Source organism: Salmo salar, chromosome 19 (assembly GCF_965601325.2).
Source record: "Salmo salar chromosome 19, fSalSal1, whole genome shotgun sequence".
NCBI lineage: Eukaryota > Metazoa > Chordata > Actinopteri > Salmoniformes > Salmonidae > Salmo > Salmo salar.
The window spans coordinates 37,974,176-37,992,568 of NC_138309.1; the positions used below are offsets into that span (position 1 = coordinate 37,974,176).

Genomic DNA, 18,393 nt, shown 5'->3' on the forward strand with positions numbered 1-18,393 from the left:
CAGAAATACAGAAGTCAAGAAACTTTCTCAGGGACATTCAGTCAACTGAAATGATAAATACACACATAACGGTAAAAGTGATTCACCTGGAGCTGGAATCGGTCATTGAGTGGTTTGCTTGATCTTCGCTGGCTGTTTCAGACAGGTCTAAATCTGATTGCTTTGTTACATGTGTAGATCCATCTCCCTGGTCTGAATAATTATCAGAGTCTTCTGAGATTTCAGACAGGACCGACGACCTAAGAGTTGAACACAATAATATGCTCCAGAATATACATTTTTGATGATCACAAATTAATTAATCTAAATGGCTAAATTAGACTTAATAATACTGTCTTTACTAACTCTGTGCTGTAGCCTCCATCGACCCAATTGGCATCCTCAGGCCAAGTCGTATAGTAGCGAACAATGCTAGAATGTTCCAAGGTAGCCAGTGCTTTCACTTCACGATTTGCTTCTCTGTAAGAGATAGGATCATAATTACAACATGTAAATGAACATCTGATAGTTGCTAATGAGCATCAACTATAGCATACAGAAGACACAACAAGGTAAGAGGGATACACACTATTCATAACACGTTTAGGGGGAACAAAATGGGGATAGTAACGTCTTAGCCAATGACTGTATATATGAATGGACAAAGCCATTGATCACGTGATACCATTCATTCCTATGTGAAGACTCAACACTGAAGCCAAAGCCGTGTTCGAATACCCATACTAACATACTCTATTTTGTTAGCTAAGATAAGAATGACGGGAATAATCAAGTCAATGAATGTTGGGTAGTTAGATAGCCTATAGTTAATATACTAGCAAGTTTGAAGTATAACTACTAACGTTAGGTAGCTAGCTAACATACCGGTACATACTGCTGTAATGATATGCTATGCGGTTCGTAAGGACAGCGTAGCTAACAAATTGTCAGCCAACAGAACATGTAACTTATTTGAAAAGTATTTACTTTATTACATTGCTACACATTTTCTTAACATTTGTCATAATAAGTTAAGCAATGAATTTGTATCCACTCTCGTACTTCGGCTGCATATTCTCCGCCATTTTCTTCAAATCTGAAAACGATGTGAAGCCACGGCCATTTCCTGAAGAATTGCATTACAGGCCCTAAAGTACAGAAATAGTGTCCCCTGCTTTATTTTTTTTTTGCCATTTTTTTTTATTAACAACAAATCAATACAGGAAGTACATGTGGGAACACAAGTATATATAAATAATATACAAAGGACAATTGGGCTAGGGGGTACAATATCACATTACACAAAGACCTTAAGGGACATACATAGAATTATAATTCTAACAGCTTTTTTGTTAGTAGAGTATTTAATTGTCTTACAAAAAGAAATTGAACTGTATTTTAAGGTAAGAAAATGTGGTGTTCTGTTTGTAAATTTACATTTGTGAATACAGGGGCGAAAATCTGACATCAACTTTGGAGGGGACAATTACATTACATTTTCTCAAGAGCAATTCCTGAGGGGGACACCAAAAGTAGTGCTGTAACACATAGCCTACGTTGTAATATGTTAAATGTATATTGAGGAACCATAATTACTACTACTGGATAATTGATAGGTACAGTAGTTAACAGAAGGGTTGTTCAAATGTTTAAATCATCATAATACTACTAATAATAATAGTTATAGCAGTGTTCCTTATCAGTCCAGTATGTCTGCAGGTATTTGTATTTACAACCAGCAATACCAAGAAAGGCCAGTAGGTGGCAATGGTACTGTACACTGTATGGGTGCAGTTTTTGTAAATACAATGAACATGGTGTGATCTCGTCTAAAATAATCTCCATTGAGTAACATCACAAAGTTGTTCTCCGTATTGAATTGACCTTTTAATTTTACTTTTTCTGATACATTTATAAAGTCATTAAATATGTGCCACTGGCCTGAGTCTACTACAATAGCTTTACAAGAACAAAAAGCTAAAAATAAGTACAGTTCTAAAAGCAAAATAACTACTTCAATGAATAACCCAAATAAATCAACCAAAATATCCTTCAGTCTGTGTCTCAACTCTTCAAACAGCAGCTATGGACAAGTATGTCACACAAAGTATGCAATTTTAAATAAAATAACATGAAATAAATAATTAGTAAGTGTACTGTCATGTACTAAAGCCTCCTGAGGACCTCTGCTGCCTCTCCACTGCTGCTACAGGGGTATTTGTTGTGAAAAGAGAGGGATCTGCACTGAAAGAGAATCTATGTTCAGCTCTGGGTACTGATCTAGAGACTCATCCAACTCCCCCGTGAGAAGCGCTCTTTCCAACTTTTGCAGGACGTTTAGACTGTCCTGGTCAAAACGGTCGCCAAACTGAACCTCCACACCATCCAACACTTTAAAAAATTCTGCCCTATAGTGATCCACTGCTTTGCCAGCAAATCGTCTTGAGTGTGTCTCAATGGATTCAATAGAGTCAATCAATGTTGTTGCTTTCTCATACAGTGCAAGGTAGCTTTCGTCATTTCTCTTGCCCCTAAGAGATGACCGCACACACTCGACTGCAGCCTGCATACCAGAGACAGTCTGAGTTTTCTTCTGCAGTGAAATGTTTAGACATTCAAGCTCTCCAAGAACAGCAGAGGCAAGTGTGAGGCCCAACACAGTCTTGCCTTTGCTGAAGTGCTCGAATAAGCCACTGGCAGTTGAAGCTGTCTTGGATGCAGTTTTTGCCATCTCCTCTAGGCTGCTTAGTACCCGCTCATACTGCCCTAGCACAGCTCTAATAGCAGTATTCCGCACAGTCCACCTCGTTGGACATAGGGGTTTCAGGGTGGTCAGATTTGTATCTTTGGACATGACAATTGATTCAAACATGCTCTTAAACTTTCCTGACTGGCCATAGAGGACACCTAACTGATGGACCCAAGAAAGGGAATCCCGGATCAGTGGGGAGGCTGTGCAGCCAGCCTGTGTAATCAGATTACACAGTGTGCTCCACAATGCACATAGAGGGCTAATGGCTGCTGCCTCCTCACAATTGCCTGTGCACCTGTGTATTTTCCTGCCATGTTTAGAGTCACCATCGTAGCTCTGCCCACGTAAGCCAGACATGGGCAAATTGAGCCTCAACAACACATCAGTTGCCACTTTCGCAATGCCCTCGCCTGTTGTCTCCGACACCCTGTATAGCCCAATAAACTCCTTGTGAGGGACATGGTCATGGTCAACATAACGCAGGCAGACACTCACCTGTTCAGCACCAGAGACATCTTGAGTACCATCAACAATTACTGAAAATTGTACAATCGGAAGAGACCTAATCTCAGCTGCAATGCCTTGAATGACTGTATTGGCCATGATGTTCAGAATTTAATTCTGTACTCCTAACTACCGGTACCCAAAACTACACAATTAATCAAAACAGCAATACCATTGCCTTAAACAAATCTTAGTTCAGTCACCAGTTTAAGTTGAGAGTGGGGGTATCTATGGCATTTTCCAATTATGTCCCTATTTTACAAGTTTAAAAAAATTAGAACCTTTCATAATGTTGCCAAACAAAGACTCAAACTTACCTGAGACTCCCTGTCTCTGCCAGTCTGTCCCTGCATATCTGTCCCCAACTCTGCTGTCTGTGTGCCATCTGTTGCCTGCTCTGCCTAATGACATCAATGTGAAACATTTCTATTAGCATTTCACTTCTTTCTTATGAACATTTTATCAACTAGTCTTTGAGATATTAGGCTACTAGGGTTCTTACTTTGCGTTTTGGTGTACTGAAAAATACTCTGATGTCCGTCTTTTTTCTGCCATTTTTCTACCTGGCTGGCTGGCTGGCTACACACACACACAGTGTGTAGGTTATTTACAGTAGGAGATGGGCTTCTATCATCTTATGTTCTATCATTCTATATGGACTTCGATCTAAAAGGTAGCTAGCAAATGTGAAACGGATTAAAATGACAAGAGTTGACAGCTGTATGAGTTCACCATTTACACAACATATGCTGCAACCTTTTGTAATTTTAATTGTTTGTTTCATATTGGCTGGCTTCCAACAATAGCTGAATTTGCAAAGCTAGTGAGCACCAATTCCGTTTCAGTGGTGTTTGCTATAATCTTTGCTACCCGGGTTAAATAAAGTTGAAATAAAATAAATAAATAAATAAATAAAAGTTCCCTTGCGACAATTTAGCTTTTGCAACGAGACCATTAAATATATTTAAGACAATGGTAGAAGAGAGTGTAGTTCTGTTCAGTTTGGATTTCAGTTTATCGCTAACCTTATCACAGGGACTTTGAAGCACTAACTTACATCATCTGCATGCTGATCTCGGAATAAATTGACAATAGCAAAGATTCCATCTTTGACGAGGCCACATAAATGGAATAGGTACTAGCTAGCTTAATAGTTAATATTTGCGCGCTAGCTCTGCATATTCAGGTAGTGTGTGTGCGCGATTGACTGGATTAACCTCACGTCAGTTACGTGTATTGAGTGCCTTTCAGACAGCAGATACGACCTCTATGTTACCTAGCAAGCTAAGGAACTGACAGTGGATCAAACCATTGTGAGGCAAAGGGTGGGGGTGTCGCAATCTTTTGAAACTTAAAAACGCGCTATTAAGTGTCTATAATCAGCACAATTGCTTTCATTGCGTATTATTAATATTATTTAAATTACATAGTTATGTTTTAGTGATATATTGGGGGGGGACAAATCATATTTTTCCCAGGATGGGGGGGGGGTCGTGTCCCCCCCGTCCCCCCCCCGGGATTTCCGCCCCTGTGTGAATATGAAATCTGGCCAAAAGAATAATTAAATTAATTACATAAAATTGTTTCAGCTTATTTCTATCGTAGGTAAAGAATCCAAGCAGGACATCTCTCCACAATAGTGTAAAATCTTCATAAATGTGTTCAATTATAATCTACATGAATACAATGCCAAAAAAGATGCAACACTGTTTTCTGGGTTGTCATTACAAAAGGTACAACTTGACTTTATGTTTTCCTTAAACTTCTTCATATAGTGGTTGGCAGTATAATATTTAGGAATAATTTTAAAGGAAACTTCCTTAATTTGTTAACAAGTAGGTATGTGTGTAGCAACATCCAAACTTTTTCCCAACAGATATTATCAATAAATCCGTTCCAATACGGTATGACAACATCCTGCTGAAACAAGGTTCGTATCGCTCTGTTGTTGAATGGACCAAAAGAGAAACAAATTTTTCCTACTGATGAGTCAACAAAATTGGAAGGTAGGCTCTGAGGGTCAGGTCTTGACACTCTCCTGAATAATAAAGCAACACCTGAGGGAATGGCATCTAAAACAATTGCAACATCTTTAGGTGTTACAGGAACCTTGTAAAGTGATAAGAATTCCTTATAACTGAGTAAAAGACCCTCTGCTTTTACCAGTTGGTCTCACCAATAGGATATTATTTCAGAACCAATATTCTAAAAACAAAAGAAGTATTTTTTCCCAAATGTCCTTATTATTCCATATATAATATCTGTGTGGAGAAAAATTATGCTTATAAATTAAGGACCTTGACAAGAAAACCTGCCGATGAAAAGCAGAAAGTTTCACTGGAACTTTGTCAATATTATAATAGAAAAAAAAAACATGAAGGCCACCAAAAGTAGAGAAGACATGATGAGGAATAAAATTCCACATAGAAGTGTGTCTCCTTAGGCATTGTTTTTTCCAATTGATCATAAAAGTATTATTTAAGGTAGTAAAGTCCATAAAATTCAGCCCACTATACTCATAAGTGTTCATTACAACAGTTTTCCAAATGTAATGGGTACAGTTTATCCACAGAAAATGTAAAAGCTTCTGGTCTATCTCCTTGCTTATTTTACCGTCAAGATATAAAGATAGAGCTCCATGTGTTAGCCTAGACATTCCTAATAACCAAGGCTGAAGGTCTCTTCCTTTTAAAGATAAGTCCCTCTGTAGCCATTGATTTAGCTTCTTCTGTTTTTTTTAATAAGAGGGTTAAAATTTAGTAAGCCTCTAGACTTCTGATCCTTGGTAACGGTTATGCCTAAATATGTAAGCTCTTCATTCACTGGAATAGCATATTATGAGGGTGTCACACAATCTTTGACAGCCATGAGTTCACATTTATTAATGTTAAGATATAGACCAGATGCTTTGGAAAAGGATTGTATCACATTGATCGATATGGGAATTTGGTTAGCGTCTTTCAGAAAAAGTGTAGAATCGTCAGCCAGCTGGCTTATAATAATTTCTTTACCAGCTATGGAAATACCTTGTACAGAACTATTATTTAAAGAATTTGTAAGAAGTTGGGTGATTAATAAAAATCGGTACGGAGAGATAGGACAACCTTGCCTAATTCCTCTCTTTAACTCAAAACTACAGTGGGGGAAAAAAGTATTTGATCCCCTGCAGATTTTGTACGTTTGCCCACTGACAAAGAAATGATCAGTCTATAATTTTAATGGTAGGTTTATTTGAACAGTGAGAGACAGAATAACAACAAAAATATTGAGAAAAACAAATGTCAAAAATGTTATAAATTGATTTGCATTTTAATGAGGGAAATAAGTATTTGACCCCCTCTCAATCAGAAAGATTTCTGGCTCCCAGGTGTCTTTTATACAGGTATCGAGCTGAGATTAGGAGCACACTCTTAAAGGGTGTGCTCCTAACCGCAGCTTGTTACCTGTATAAAAGACACCTGTCCACAGAAGCAATCAATCAATCAGATTCCAAACTCTCCACCATGGCCAAGACCAAAGAGCTCTCCAAGGATGTCAGGGACAAGTTGTAGACCTACACAAGGCTGGAATGGGCTACAAGACCATCGCCAAGCAGCTTGGTGAGAAGGTGACAACATTTGGTGCGATTATTCGCAAATGGAAGAAACACAAAAGAACGGTCAATATCCCTCGGCCTGGGGCTCCATGCAAGATCTCACCTCGTGGAGTTGCAATGAGCATGAGAACGGTGAGGAATCAGCCCAGAACTACACGGGAGGATCTTGTCAATGATCTCAAGGCAGCTGGGACCATAGTCACCAAGAAAACAATTGGTAATACACTACGCCGTGAAGGACTGAAATCCTGCAGCGCCCGCAAGGTCCCCCTGCTCAATAATACATATACATGCCCATCTGAAGTTTGCCAATGAACATCTGAATGCCAACAAGGGTTTTGCCACCAAGTACTAAGTCATGTTTTGCAGAGGGGTCAAATACTTATTTCCCTCATTAAAATGCAAATCAATTTAGAACATTTTTGACATGCGCTTTTCTGGATTTTTGTTGTTGTTATTCTGTCTCTCACTATTCATATAAACCTACCATTAAAATGATAGACTGATCATTTCTTTGTAAGTGGGCAAACGTACAAAATCAGCAGGGGATCAAATACTTTTTTCCCCCACTGTAGGTGAGGGGCCATATTTCAATTTGATAGAGCTGTTACCATTTGTATAGAGAGTCTTAATAGCCTTACATAAAAAATCCCCAAAGCCAAATGTCTCAAGGGAGTGGAAGAGGAACTGATGCTCTACTGTGTCAAATGCTTTATAAAAATCTAAAAATAATATGAAGCTATCCTCGGTTATCAGGTCTGAGTAGTCAAGTGTGTCTAATACTAGTCAACTATTGTTAGAAATATGTCTGTTCCTCATAAAGCCAGACTGTGTTTCATCAGTGATTGCATCCTGGACTTGCTAAATTATTTGTGCAAGTAGTAAGGCTAATATCTTATAGTCATTATTAAGAAGACAAATTGGACGCCAGTTATCGATGAGCAGCACTTCTTTTTTAGGCTTAGGTATCAGTGTTTTTAACCCCTGACTCATTGTAAGAGGAAGAACATTGTAATACTCTCTAAAAAGACTTCAAATAGGAAGGGAGCTACTTGTTCAGAAAATAATTTGTAAAATTCGGAAGTAATTCCATCAACACCTGGTGATTTATTGTTCTTTAGATGTTTGATAGACTCTATAATCTCTTCAACTTTGATGGGTTCATCACACTATTCAGTGAGTCAGAAAACATATCTGTGCATTCCCGACAGTATGTAGAGCTTTACAATTTCCTGTAAAAATTGCTACAGTATTTAGCGATACATTTTTAGTCATCTGTAATAACACCATCAATGTTTAACTTATGGAGATAGTGTTATTTGTAGAGTGAAATTTCTCAAGTCTAAAGAAATAGGATGAATTCTGTTCTCCCTCCTCAATCCATTTTTTCCTAGATCTAAAAAAGGCTCCTTCTGCTTTTAATCTGTATATATTATCCAGATTATTTAATCTGTGTATATTATCCAGTTTATTTAATCTATATACAGTTGAAGTCGGAAGTTTACATACACTTAGGTTGGAGTCATTAAAACTAGTTTTTCAACCACTCCACAAATTTCTTGTTAACAGACTATAGTTTTGGCAAGTCGGTTAGGACATCTACTTTGTGCATGACACAAGTAATTCTTCCAACAATTGTTTACAGACAGATTATTTCACTTATAATTCACTGTATCACAATTCCAGTGGAAAATTACAGAAAATGATGTCATGGCTTTAGAAGCTTCTGATAGGTTAATTGACATAATTTGAGTCAATTGGAGGTGTACCTGTGGATGTATTTCAAGGCCTACCTTCAAACTCAGTGTCTCTTTGCTTGACATCATGGGAAAATCTAAATAAATCAGTCCAGACCTCAGAAAAAAAAATGGTAAACCTCCACAAGTCTGGTTCATCCTTGGGAGCAATTTCTAAATGCTTGAAGGTACCACGTTCATCTGTACAAACAATAGTATGCAAGTATAAACACCACGGGACCATGCAGCCATCATACTGCTCAGGAAGGAGACGTGTTCTGTCTCCTAGAGATGAACGTACTTTGGTGCGAAAAGTGTAAATCAATCCCAGAACAACAGCAAAGGACCTTGTGAAGATGCTGGAGGAAACAGGTACAAAAGTATCTATATCCACAGTAAAACAAGTCCTATATCGACATAACCTGAAAGGCCGCTCAGCAAGGAAGAAGCCACTGCTCCAAAACCGCCATAAAAAAGCCAGACTACGGTTTGCAACTGCACATGGGGACAAAGATTGTACTATTTGGCCATAATGACCATCGTTATATTTGGAGGAAAAATGTGGATGCTTGCAAGCCGAAGAACACCATCCCAACTGTGAAGCACAGGGGTGGTAGCATCATGTTGTGGGCGTGCTTTGCTGCAGGAGGGACTGGTGCAATTCACAAAATAGATGGCATCATGAGGCAGGAAAATTATGTGGATATATTGAAGCAACATCTCAAGACATCAGTCACGAAGTTAATGCTTGGTCACAAACGGGTCTTTCAAATGGACAATGACCCCAAGCATACTTCCAAAGTTGTGGCAAAATGGCTTAAGGACAACAAAGTCAAGGTATTGGGGTGGCCATCACAAAGCCCTGACCTCAATCCTATAGCACATTTGTGGGCAGAACTGAAAAAGTGTGTGCGAGCAAGGAGGCCTTCAAACCTGACTCAGTTACACCAGCTCTGTCAGGAGGAATGGGCCAAAATTCACCCAACTTGATGTGGGAAGCTTGTGGAAGGCTACCCGAAAACATTTGACCCAAGTTAAACAATTTAAAGGCAATGCTACCAAATACTAATTGAGTGTATGTAAACTTCTGACCCACTGGGAATGTGATGAAATAAATAAAAGCTGAAATAAATCATTCTCTCTACTATTATTCTGACATTTCACATTCTTAAAATAAAGTGGTGATCTAACTGACCTCAAACAGGGAATTTTTACTAGGATTAAATGTCAGGAATTGTGGAAAAACTGAGTTTAAATGTATTTGGTGAAGGTGTATGTAAACTTCTGACTTCAACGGGTATATTATCCAGTTCATTTAATCTATATATATTATCCAGTTTATTTTGTAACTCAATCAGTTCCATCTTCTCCTCCCCCGAGAGGCCGGCTGGGGACCTCTGAGAAAGGGAAGTTACCTTAATGATCACCTTTGCCTCCTCGGCTCTTCTGGTCTTAGCCAGATTACTACCGTATTTTCTCAAGTATTTCGACATCTCAAATTTAAAGACCTCCCAGTTCTTGCAATAATATTTTTCTTCACAAGCCCTTTCCCAAAAGTGTGAAAGCAGATCTTTAACCTCAAACTTAACTACATCATTATTTAATAATGAGCTATTTAGCTTCCAGTAGGATGCTCTACCAAGCTTAGTATCAGGGGTAAATATTTTGATATCAATGTAAAATGGCCCTATGGTCTGTGAGGGGAGTAGTACAAATATTTGTGGTAACACACTATCAATACATTTGGATATGAGCCAAAAATAAATTCTGGACTGTCTGGAACCTGTTTTGTTACTCCAAGTGAACGATCTGTTGGCCGGAAACCTCTCTCTCCAAATATCAGTAAGATCAAACTTCTCCATAAAAAGTATTAAACCCAAATTCTGATTGGTTGGCCTACCTGGGGGCCATCTATCAGATTAATTATCTATAGTAATGTTAAAGTCCCCTCCTATCAATAATAACGAATTAAGAAATGTAGATAACCAATGAAGCATATGTTCCTCTATAGATTCAAGCAACTCAATCAATCTCATGTTTGGTGTTGTACCCGTAGAAGTTTACAGTAATGAGCGTAATGTCATTGTAACTGATCACAATACAAATAAAGGGACCAAAGGGGTCACATTCCGAGTGTAGAATATTACCACAAAAGGTATTTTTCATTGTAGTGACACCAGCGGAGTGTTCAGATCCATGGGAAAGCCAAATATCGTTGCCCCACTGACCTCCAGAAGTTGGTATCAGCCGAAATTGAGTGAGACTCTTGAAAAAAGCAAAAATCTGTTCGAAATGGTTTAGCAAATAAAAATAAGGCCTTGCGCTTCACATTGTTTCGTAACCCCCTAGCATTAAGAGAAACTATAGACAAAGACAAAACAACAAATATTATATAAAAGTTTAAACCGTAGGATGAGTCAAAAACGTAGGCGCAGTAAACGTAAGCGATAAGGAATCGAGATCTGCACCATTTAAGTCAACTTAAAGTGAAAATAGCTTATACCATAAAAACTCTGAGCTAGTTGTTATCCCGCTTTTGAAATTCAACTCAACAGAAAATTATGTTCAAGACCAAACCAAGGGTTCTCTGTAGTAAGAGAGAGCAAAAACCCTCTTTAGTGTAATCAGGAACTATTCTGATAAATAAAATACAAAATAATAATTTAAATAAAATGGGTACCAACTGTTTTAAGTGCATATGAAAACTGATCACAAAAAAAAAGATTAAAAACTGTTTTACATATACAAGTTCCTAAGACCTTTTTCACTTGGAAATAAGTATTAAAACCTCTTGAGGATACAATCCCGATAACGGGATTGGTTGGACAACAACCAGTGAGATAGCACGGTGCAATATTCAAAACAAAATAATCTCAAAATTAAAATTCAAGTATTATACGGCATTTTAAAGATACTCTACTCGTTAATCCAATCACATTGCCCGATTTCAAAAAGGCTTTATGGTGAAAGCAAAACATTAGATTATTTTAGCATAGCACCGCAGCAAAAAAATAAAGCAATTTTCCAAGCACGATAGCCATCACAAAACCAGATATACAGCTAAAATTAAGCACTAACCTTTGACAATCTTCATCAGATGACACTCCTAGGACATCATGTTAGACAATACATGCATTTTTTGTTCGATCAAGTTTATATTTATATCCAAAACCCCAATTTTTTGGACGTTCAGAAAATGTTTTCTCCCCATAACTCCCGGTGAATAGGCACATTTAATTTACAGAAGAACTCATAAACGTTGAAAAAATGTATAACAATTATTTAAAGAATTAGAAATAATCTACTCCTTTATGCAACCACTTTGTCAGATTTGAAAATAACGTTACGGAAAAAGCACATTATTCAATATTCTGAGTACAGAACTTAGCCTACAACCACGGCGTCGACAAATCTCTAACAATATGTTCGAAATATTGACTTACCTTTGCTGATCTTCGGCGGAATGCACTCGGATGGGCACCCACTTCCACAAAAAATGTTCATTTGTTCTGCAAAGTCCATCATTTATGTCCAAATACGTCCATTTTGTTGACCCATCCAGAACACTTTACAATGCCATGTGGCGTGGACGCAAATCCATAGACGAAATGTTCAAAGTTCCATTACCGTTTGTAGAAGCACGTCAAACGATGTTTACAATCAAACCTTTAGGGTATTTTTTAACGTAAAATTGCGATAATTTTACAACCGGGCAATAGCTATTCATCCCAGAAGAAAAATATAAAAACGATGAAGTCACGTGCACGCGCATCATAAGACACCTCTCCTCAGACTGGCCAATGATTGACTGAGCCAAAAATGATCTGCCCGGTAACAGCTGACGGTTTAAACCAGTTCCTAAAGATTGTTGACAGCCAATGGAAGAGTTAGGAGGTGCAACGTAAATCCTATGTCACTGTAGTTTTTCAAGGGATTCAAAACAAAAACTACATTTCTAATTTCTCCCACTTCCTGATTAAATTTTTCTCAGGTTTTTTGCCTGCCATATGAGTTCTGTTATACTCACAGACACCATTCAAACAGTTTTAGAAACTTCAGAGTGTTTTCTATTCAAATCTACTAATAATATGCATATTCTATTTTCTGGGCCAGAGTAGTAACCTGTTTAAATTGGGTACGTTTTTCATCCGGCCGTGAAAATACTGCCCCCTAGCCCCTAGAGGTTTTAATAACTAAATAGAACAATAACCGTGTAAAGTCAGAGCAGACCTGTATGCCCTTTAAAACAGCATCTTAGTTACTGTATACATAAAAATACATACAACTTTCAGTGAAGGCGTTCTTCCTAGTGTAACAGTATTGCTTCCGTCCCTCTCTTCGCCCCAACCTGGGCTTGAACCAGGGACCCTTTGCACACATAGACAACAGCCACCGACGAAGCGTCGTTATCCATCGCACCACAAAAGCCGCGGCCCTTGCAGAGCAAGGGGAACAACCACTTCAAGGTCTCAGAGCGAGTGACGTCACCAATTGAAACGCTATTAGTGCGCACCCCCGCTAACTAACTAGCCATTTCACATCGTTTACACTAGCAGCTTTCCAGACAGCATCCCTGTAGAATCTGGCAGTGAATCTTAAATCGTTTTGCTGTTGCTTCTTGCCGAGGCGATACACAACGTCGATGGTATCACCAACTTTGTTCTTCTCTGCAGGCATAACTTCTTGGCAGACGCGGATAGCCTCTCCTCACACATCCTCTCCTCCACATCCTCCTCTGGCACGCCGTAGAGTCTCAGGTTCCATCTTCTTGTGTATTGTTCCAGATCAGTGAGACGTCTATGATAGACATTGTTATTCTTTTCCACACTTTTTTCAACTTTTGCCACTCTCCTTGATTTCACCACATGCAAACTCCACAGTCTTTTTCAAGCCTTCGATAATCATGGTGTTCGCGCCTACCATTTTCTCAATGGCGTCAGACCTGGAGTTGATGAGTAAGGAGAGGGTAGCCACGATGTCAGAGTTCATGTTGGGTTTTGTGAAGGGTGGAGGTTTGCACGGAGTAACCGGTAAAGAGGGGAACACGTCATCTTCAACAGCATTCGAAGGCATGATATTATCCATAGGGCAAGCGTAGTTATGGCAGTTGTCTATAAGCACGTTCCTCTCTTGTTGATTTGCAATAGAAAGGCTAGCTTCTTATATTTCCATTTTTGTCACGACTTCGCATGGACATGCCGACATAAATGATCCAATACTTATTCCAGTCACAGGTGAGCTCTTATATCTTGAACAAATACAAACAGTAATAGTAATGACTGTAAACTTGTTTTTTTCCACAATCTTTCTGAAGTTTGGTGTGGAGCTCGGTAAAAAAAAAGCATCTGTTCAAGCTGCCATCTTAGCCTCTCTCTCCTAGTGTCCCTTGCTTGTATACTTCATATGTTGGCGAATTTAGAACGACATCCGGAAACTTTTTGGATACTCACTACATTCATACTATGACCAATAACCATACTGTAACGACCCTGGGTTTATAAGCGCGGATATCGACTCTGCCGCAATAGCATGCTTTTGGGGCACAGTTGATAGCGCGCTGGACTTCGGGCTAGAAGGTCGAGGGTTCGAGGCCTGCTCCCTGCCTGTTTCATTACAATACTATATACTCAATTCACATCACAAATAGAACGGTTAGTATGAGTATTCGAACACAGCTCATATGAAAACATGGCGTCTCACGGACGTGCTGCCTCCTCTCATTGAGTAACTCATGTTGAAGGCTGACCGGGGTACTGCAGGCTAGCTCAGTGCTGCCCCCTCTCATTGAGTAACTCATGTTGAAGGCTGACCGGGGTACTACAGGCTAGCTCAATGCTGCCCCCTCTCATTGAGTAACTCATGTTGAAGGCTGACTGGGGTATTGCAGCCTAGCTCAGTGCTGCCTCCTCTCATTGAGTAACTCATGTTGAAGGCTGACCGGGGTACTGCAGGCTGCCATTAGCAACTAAATTATCCATAAAACGTCTTCTGTGTGTGATTTTAAAATAATCGGTTCAAGGACATCTGGTGTATTAGAAGCAACTATTGGTAAACATAATTGTCTTTGAATTATGTTTTTTAACGGTTTTCCACATAGATTGCCATTTTTCCATTTGATTTGAAAACGGAGATCCTGTTTTCCTGCTGCAGTACCACAGTCGGCCTTTAACTTTGGGGCTTCAATGAGACGGGGCAGTCATTCTCCTCTGGTCTTACCCCATATTCTTCACAATCTTCACGGCGTATGTTTCTCCATCCAATTTGTGTTGGGCTTTAATGACACACCCAAAGCCTCCTGCACCCAGAACACTCAATAATTTGAAATCTTTGGAAAACCTGGAATCAAAACATAATTCAGATCTTGAGTATTTTAATAGTGAGGGTAGACTATGGTAAATGTTTTAATAGTGAGGGTAGACTATGGTAAATGTTTTAATAGTGAGGGTAGAAAATAGGATATGCGTTTTTCTCTCTTTATTCACAGGTGAATGGGATATTATAGTACTATTGGTCAGGTGGTCCTATTGGTTAGCTAGGAACAGTTTGATTAATAAAGATATAATAATAAAGGTTAATAAATAAATACCTGGAGCTTTCAGTCAGTCTGATGGAAATATCTTGATAATCACTTGATAGAGGGAGAGACAGAGAGAGAACACTTTCAAATTCACCTGCACCATATATATATCAATTAGAAACTCCTTCCCCAAATATATATCAATTAGAAACTCCTTCCCCAAATATATATCAATTAGCAACTCCTTCCCCAAATATCTATATATATCAATTAGAAACTCCTTCCCAAATATATATATATATCAATTAGAAACACCTTCCCCAAATATATATATATATCAATTAGAAACTCCTTCCCCAAATATATATATATATATATATCAATTAGAAACTCCTTCCCCAAATATATATATATATCAATTAGAAACTCCTTCCCCAAATATATATCAATTAGAAACTCCTTCCCCAAATTCAAAATGAAAAGTTTTACATTCACAGAACAATCTAACAAAGAGAAACAGTGTAATTTTGGGGGAAAGGTCTGATGTTATAGAGTTGGCAGCACAGTATGTCACAGCTTGCCACTAGCTAAGGTAGGAAACATCATGTACTATTTCCTACATGACTGATAAGTAATAGAATATATAAGTACCTGCAGTCATTTTCTATTTTGTTTGTGAAATTGGATTCTGAACGTTGAACATTATTACATTTCTGTGTTGGATATCTTTTAGTTTCATTTGTTTTATATATATATATATATATAAGTCTGTCAATGTGGCATACATAGGGAAAAACATATATATATAATTTGTAGACTTATATATATATAAAAGTCTACAAATTATATATGTTTTTCCCTATGTATGCCACATCGACAGACTTATATATATATATAAAACAAATGAAACTAAAAGATATCCAACACAGAAATGTAATGATGTTCAACGTTCAGAATCCAATTTCACAAACAAAATAGAAAATGACTGCAGGTACTATCTATATAGAATATATATGTTTTTCCCTATGTATGCCACATCGACAGACTTACCTCTGGTATTCAATAAGCTCTCCTCCACAGCTTGCTTCATCATTCATTTTCCACACTTTCTCTCCCAACTTTTCTGCCTTGCCGCTACTTTGCAAGTCATAAAGATGCTTATTAACACATTTTCGTGATTGGCCCAATTCTCTGGCAATTTCTTGCGCACTCATTCCTCTTCCATCACTCTTTGACGTCAGCACCCTCCTCAGTTCCTCCACTGTGATGCCAGGGGTCTCGGAAGGACTAGGCACTCGATCTGACTCTGGAACACTCACAGAGACAGACGCCGCCCCTGGTTTCTCCACAGACCAGACTGGTGGTTTGTCTGGTGTTGCATTAAGAAGTCCAGCTCTGTTTAAAGTGTACAGGACACTGTTTACATCCTTGGCCGTCTTCAGTCCAACAGCCTTCGCTATCTGGAGGGCAGTGGATCCTTCTTTCTTCACCTTTAAAAAGGTACATATTCTCTCCTTCAAGTCCAACTGGTCTCCTTGCCGGTTGTCGCAGGACATAGTCACTAGAATGTTGAAGCATGGGAGTAAAGGATAAAGGAAACATGACAGACTTTAGCCAGTTGATGTTCAGTGTACAAGTTACAATTATGAAATCATTGTCATATACTGTTGGAAGTTAGCCTGTTGGAACCAGCCTGATTGCTGCGTGAACTTATAAAGGGATACTTAGAGATGTTGGCAATTAAGCCCTTTATCCACTTCCCCAGAGTCTGGTGAACTCATGGTTACCATTTGTATGTATTTGCATCCAGTATGAAGAACATTAGAGGTAGTTTCACTAGCCAATGCTAACTAGCGTTAGCGCAAAGACTGGAAGTCTATGGTATCTAATAGCAAGCTAGAAGTTACCATAGACATCCAGTCATTGCGCTAACGCTAGTTAGCAACTTCTTCCAAACTGCACACAGACATACAAATGATATCCACGAGTTCATCTAACTCAAAGGAAGTAGTAGGGCTTCATTGCTAAAATCCTGAATGAAATACAATATTGAACGCAGCAATCAGGCTGGTTCCACCAGTCAGTATGTTGGAAACCTCTGAGCATAAAGAACAGAGTTCATGCTTTCCAACCATAAATAATACAAACTGCTGAAAAGCAGCTATTCGTTTAACAAGTTATTACTAACACAAACAGCTATATACAGTTAAATGTATTTATTAATGTAATCAGTGTGAAACATGATGAATACTTGAGCAATATTTCTAAAATGGTCTCATAACTAAGATATAGTTGCTAAACTATAGGATCCCTTTTGGTAACCAGGTAAGGTCGTATTTCATATAAATAAACAGATTTGAACGTTACATTTATAGAAGTACTTGGTCTACGTCGGACTTCGTCTTACCTTCCAGGTGACGAGATAGATGACTTGCGAGTATTTTCTTTTCGGTCATGCCTAGATGGGATCCAGCTTTTGTCAAATTAAAGTCAAAAGCATATTTTTTTTAGCATTTTAGCTAACCCTAACTCCTTTCCTAATCTTTCCCTAATTTTCCTAATTATCATAACCTGTCACTCCTAACCTGCTGCATCAATTCTCCTAAACCTGACTCAGAAAGTCAATTCTGACAGAAACTTCATCCATTCTAGCCATTATCCTACAACCCGGAAATGATTTACGTCTGATTCGTTCAGCCATCCCTATGACGAAAATGAATGGGGAGAGAAAATGGTATAAACGCCGAAAATAAAGTCTGAGGTTAACACAGGTTTCGGAGATATAATACTTATTTTTTATATGAGATAATAGGAGTTAGCTAACATGACCTTTATGAATCATGAAGACTTGATGTGCTTTAAAAATATAGATATATATATACACAATTCTTCAAAATTCACAAAAAGTGACGTTAATCGATGAAGATTATCCCACAGAGCAAAACGTATAAAATCTTCTAAGCCTGTGTTTACCACATACCCAACTTATTTTCGCCATTTATCCAAAAACGCCATTCATTTTCTCCATAGGATCTGTCCAAAGAACATGACGGAGTTAGTGCCTACAAAAAGACGCCATTACTATTTCTCTCTATAATGTCCTGTAGACAATTTCGTTTTCGATTCGCCTGAAAACAGTACTGAACCTGATTTGAAAGTCAGCCTGTGATTAGCCTGAACAGCTGCTAGTGGTCGCTATTGACCATAAAAAAAGGTATATAGCGCCACCTAGCGGCTGTTCAGGCCACCTGTTACTCAGCTATGATGACTCAGTTATTGAAACCGATTCTAGTTTTATTTTAGGCAAATG

The 18,393-nt window shown here is 38.4% G+C and overlaps 1 protein-coding gene across 5 annotated transcripts in view; it reads right to left on the minus strand.

The window, feature by feature from the left end:
- The window catches only part of pkz (protein kinase containing Z-DNA binding domains), a 29,076-nt gene extending 10,927 nt beyond the window's left edge, over positions 1 to 18,149 (minus strand). The window contains exons 1-7 of one of the 5 annotated variants that reach the window (XM_045701826.2): positions 17,491 to 18,149; positions 16,134 to 16,644; positions 15,153 to 15,194; positions 14,783 to 14,902; positions 3,553 to 3,636; positions 346 to 459; positions 87 to 239 (exon numbers count right to left, since the gene is read on the minus strand). In XM_045701826.2, the coding sequence (XP_045557782.1) occupies positions 87 to 239; positions 346 to 459; positions 3,553 to 3,636; positions 14,783 to 14,902; positions 15,153 to 15,194; positions 16,134 to 16,644; positions 17,491 to 17,539 (1,073 nt within the window). In that variant the 5' untranslated portion in view covers positions 17,540 to 18,149. 5 annotated transcript variants of the gene reach the window in all.
- Positions 18,150 to 18,393: the final 244 nt, after the last annotated feature.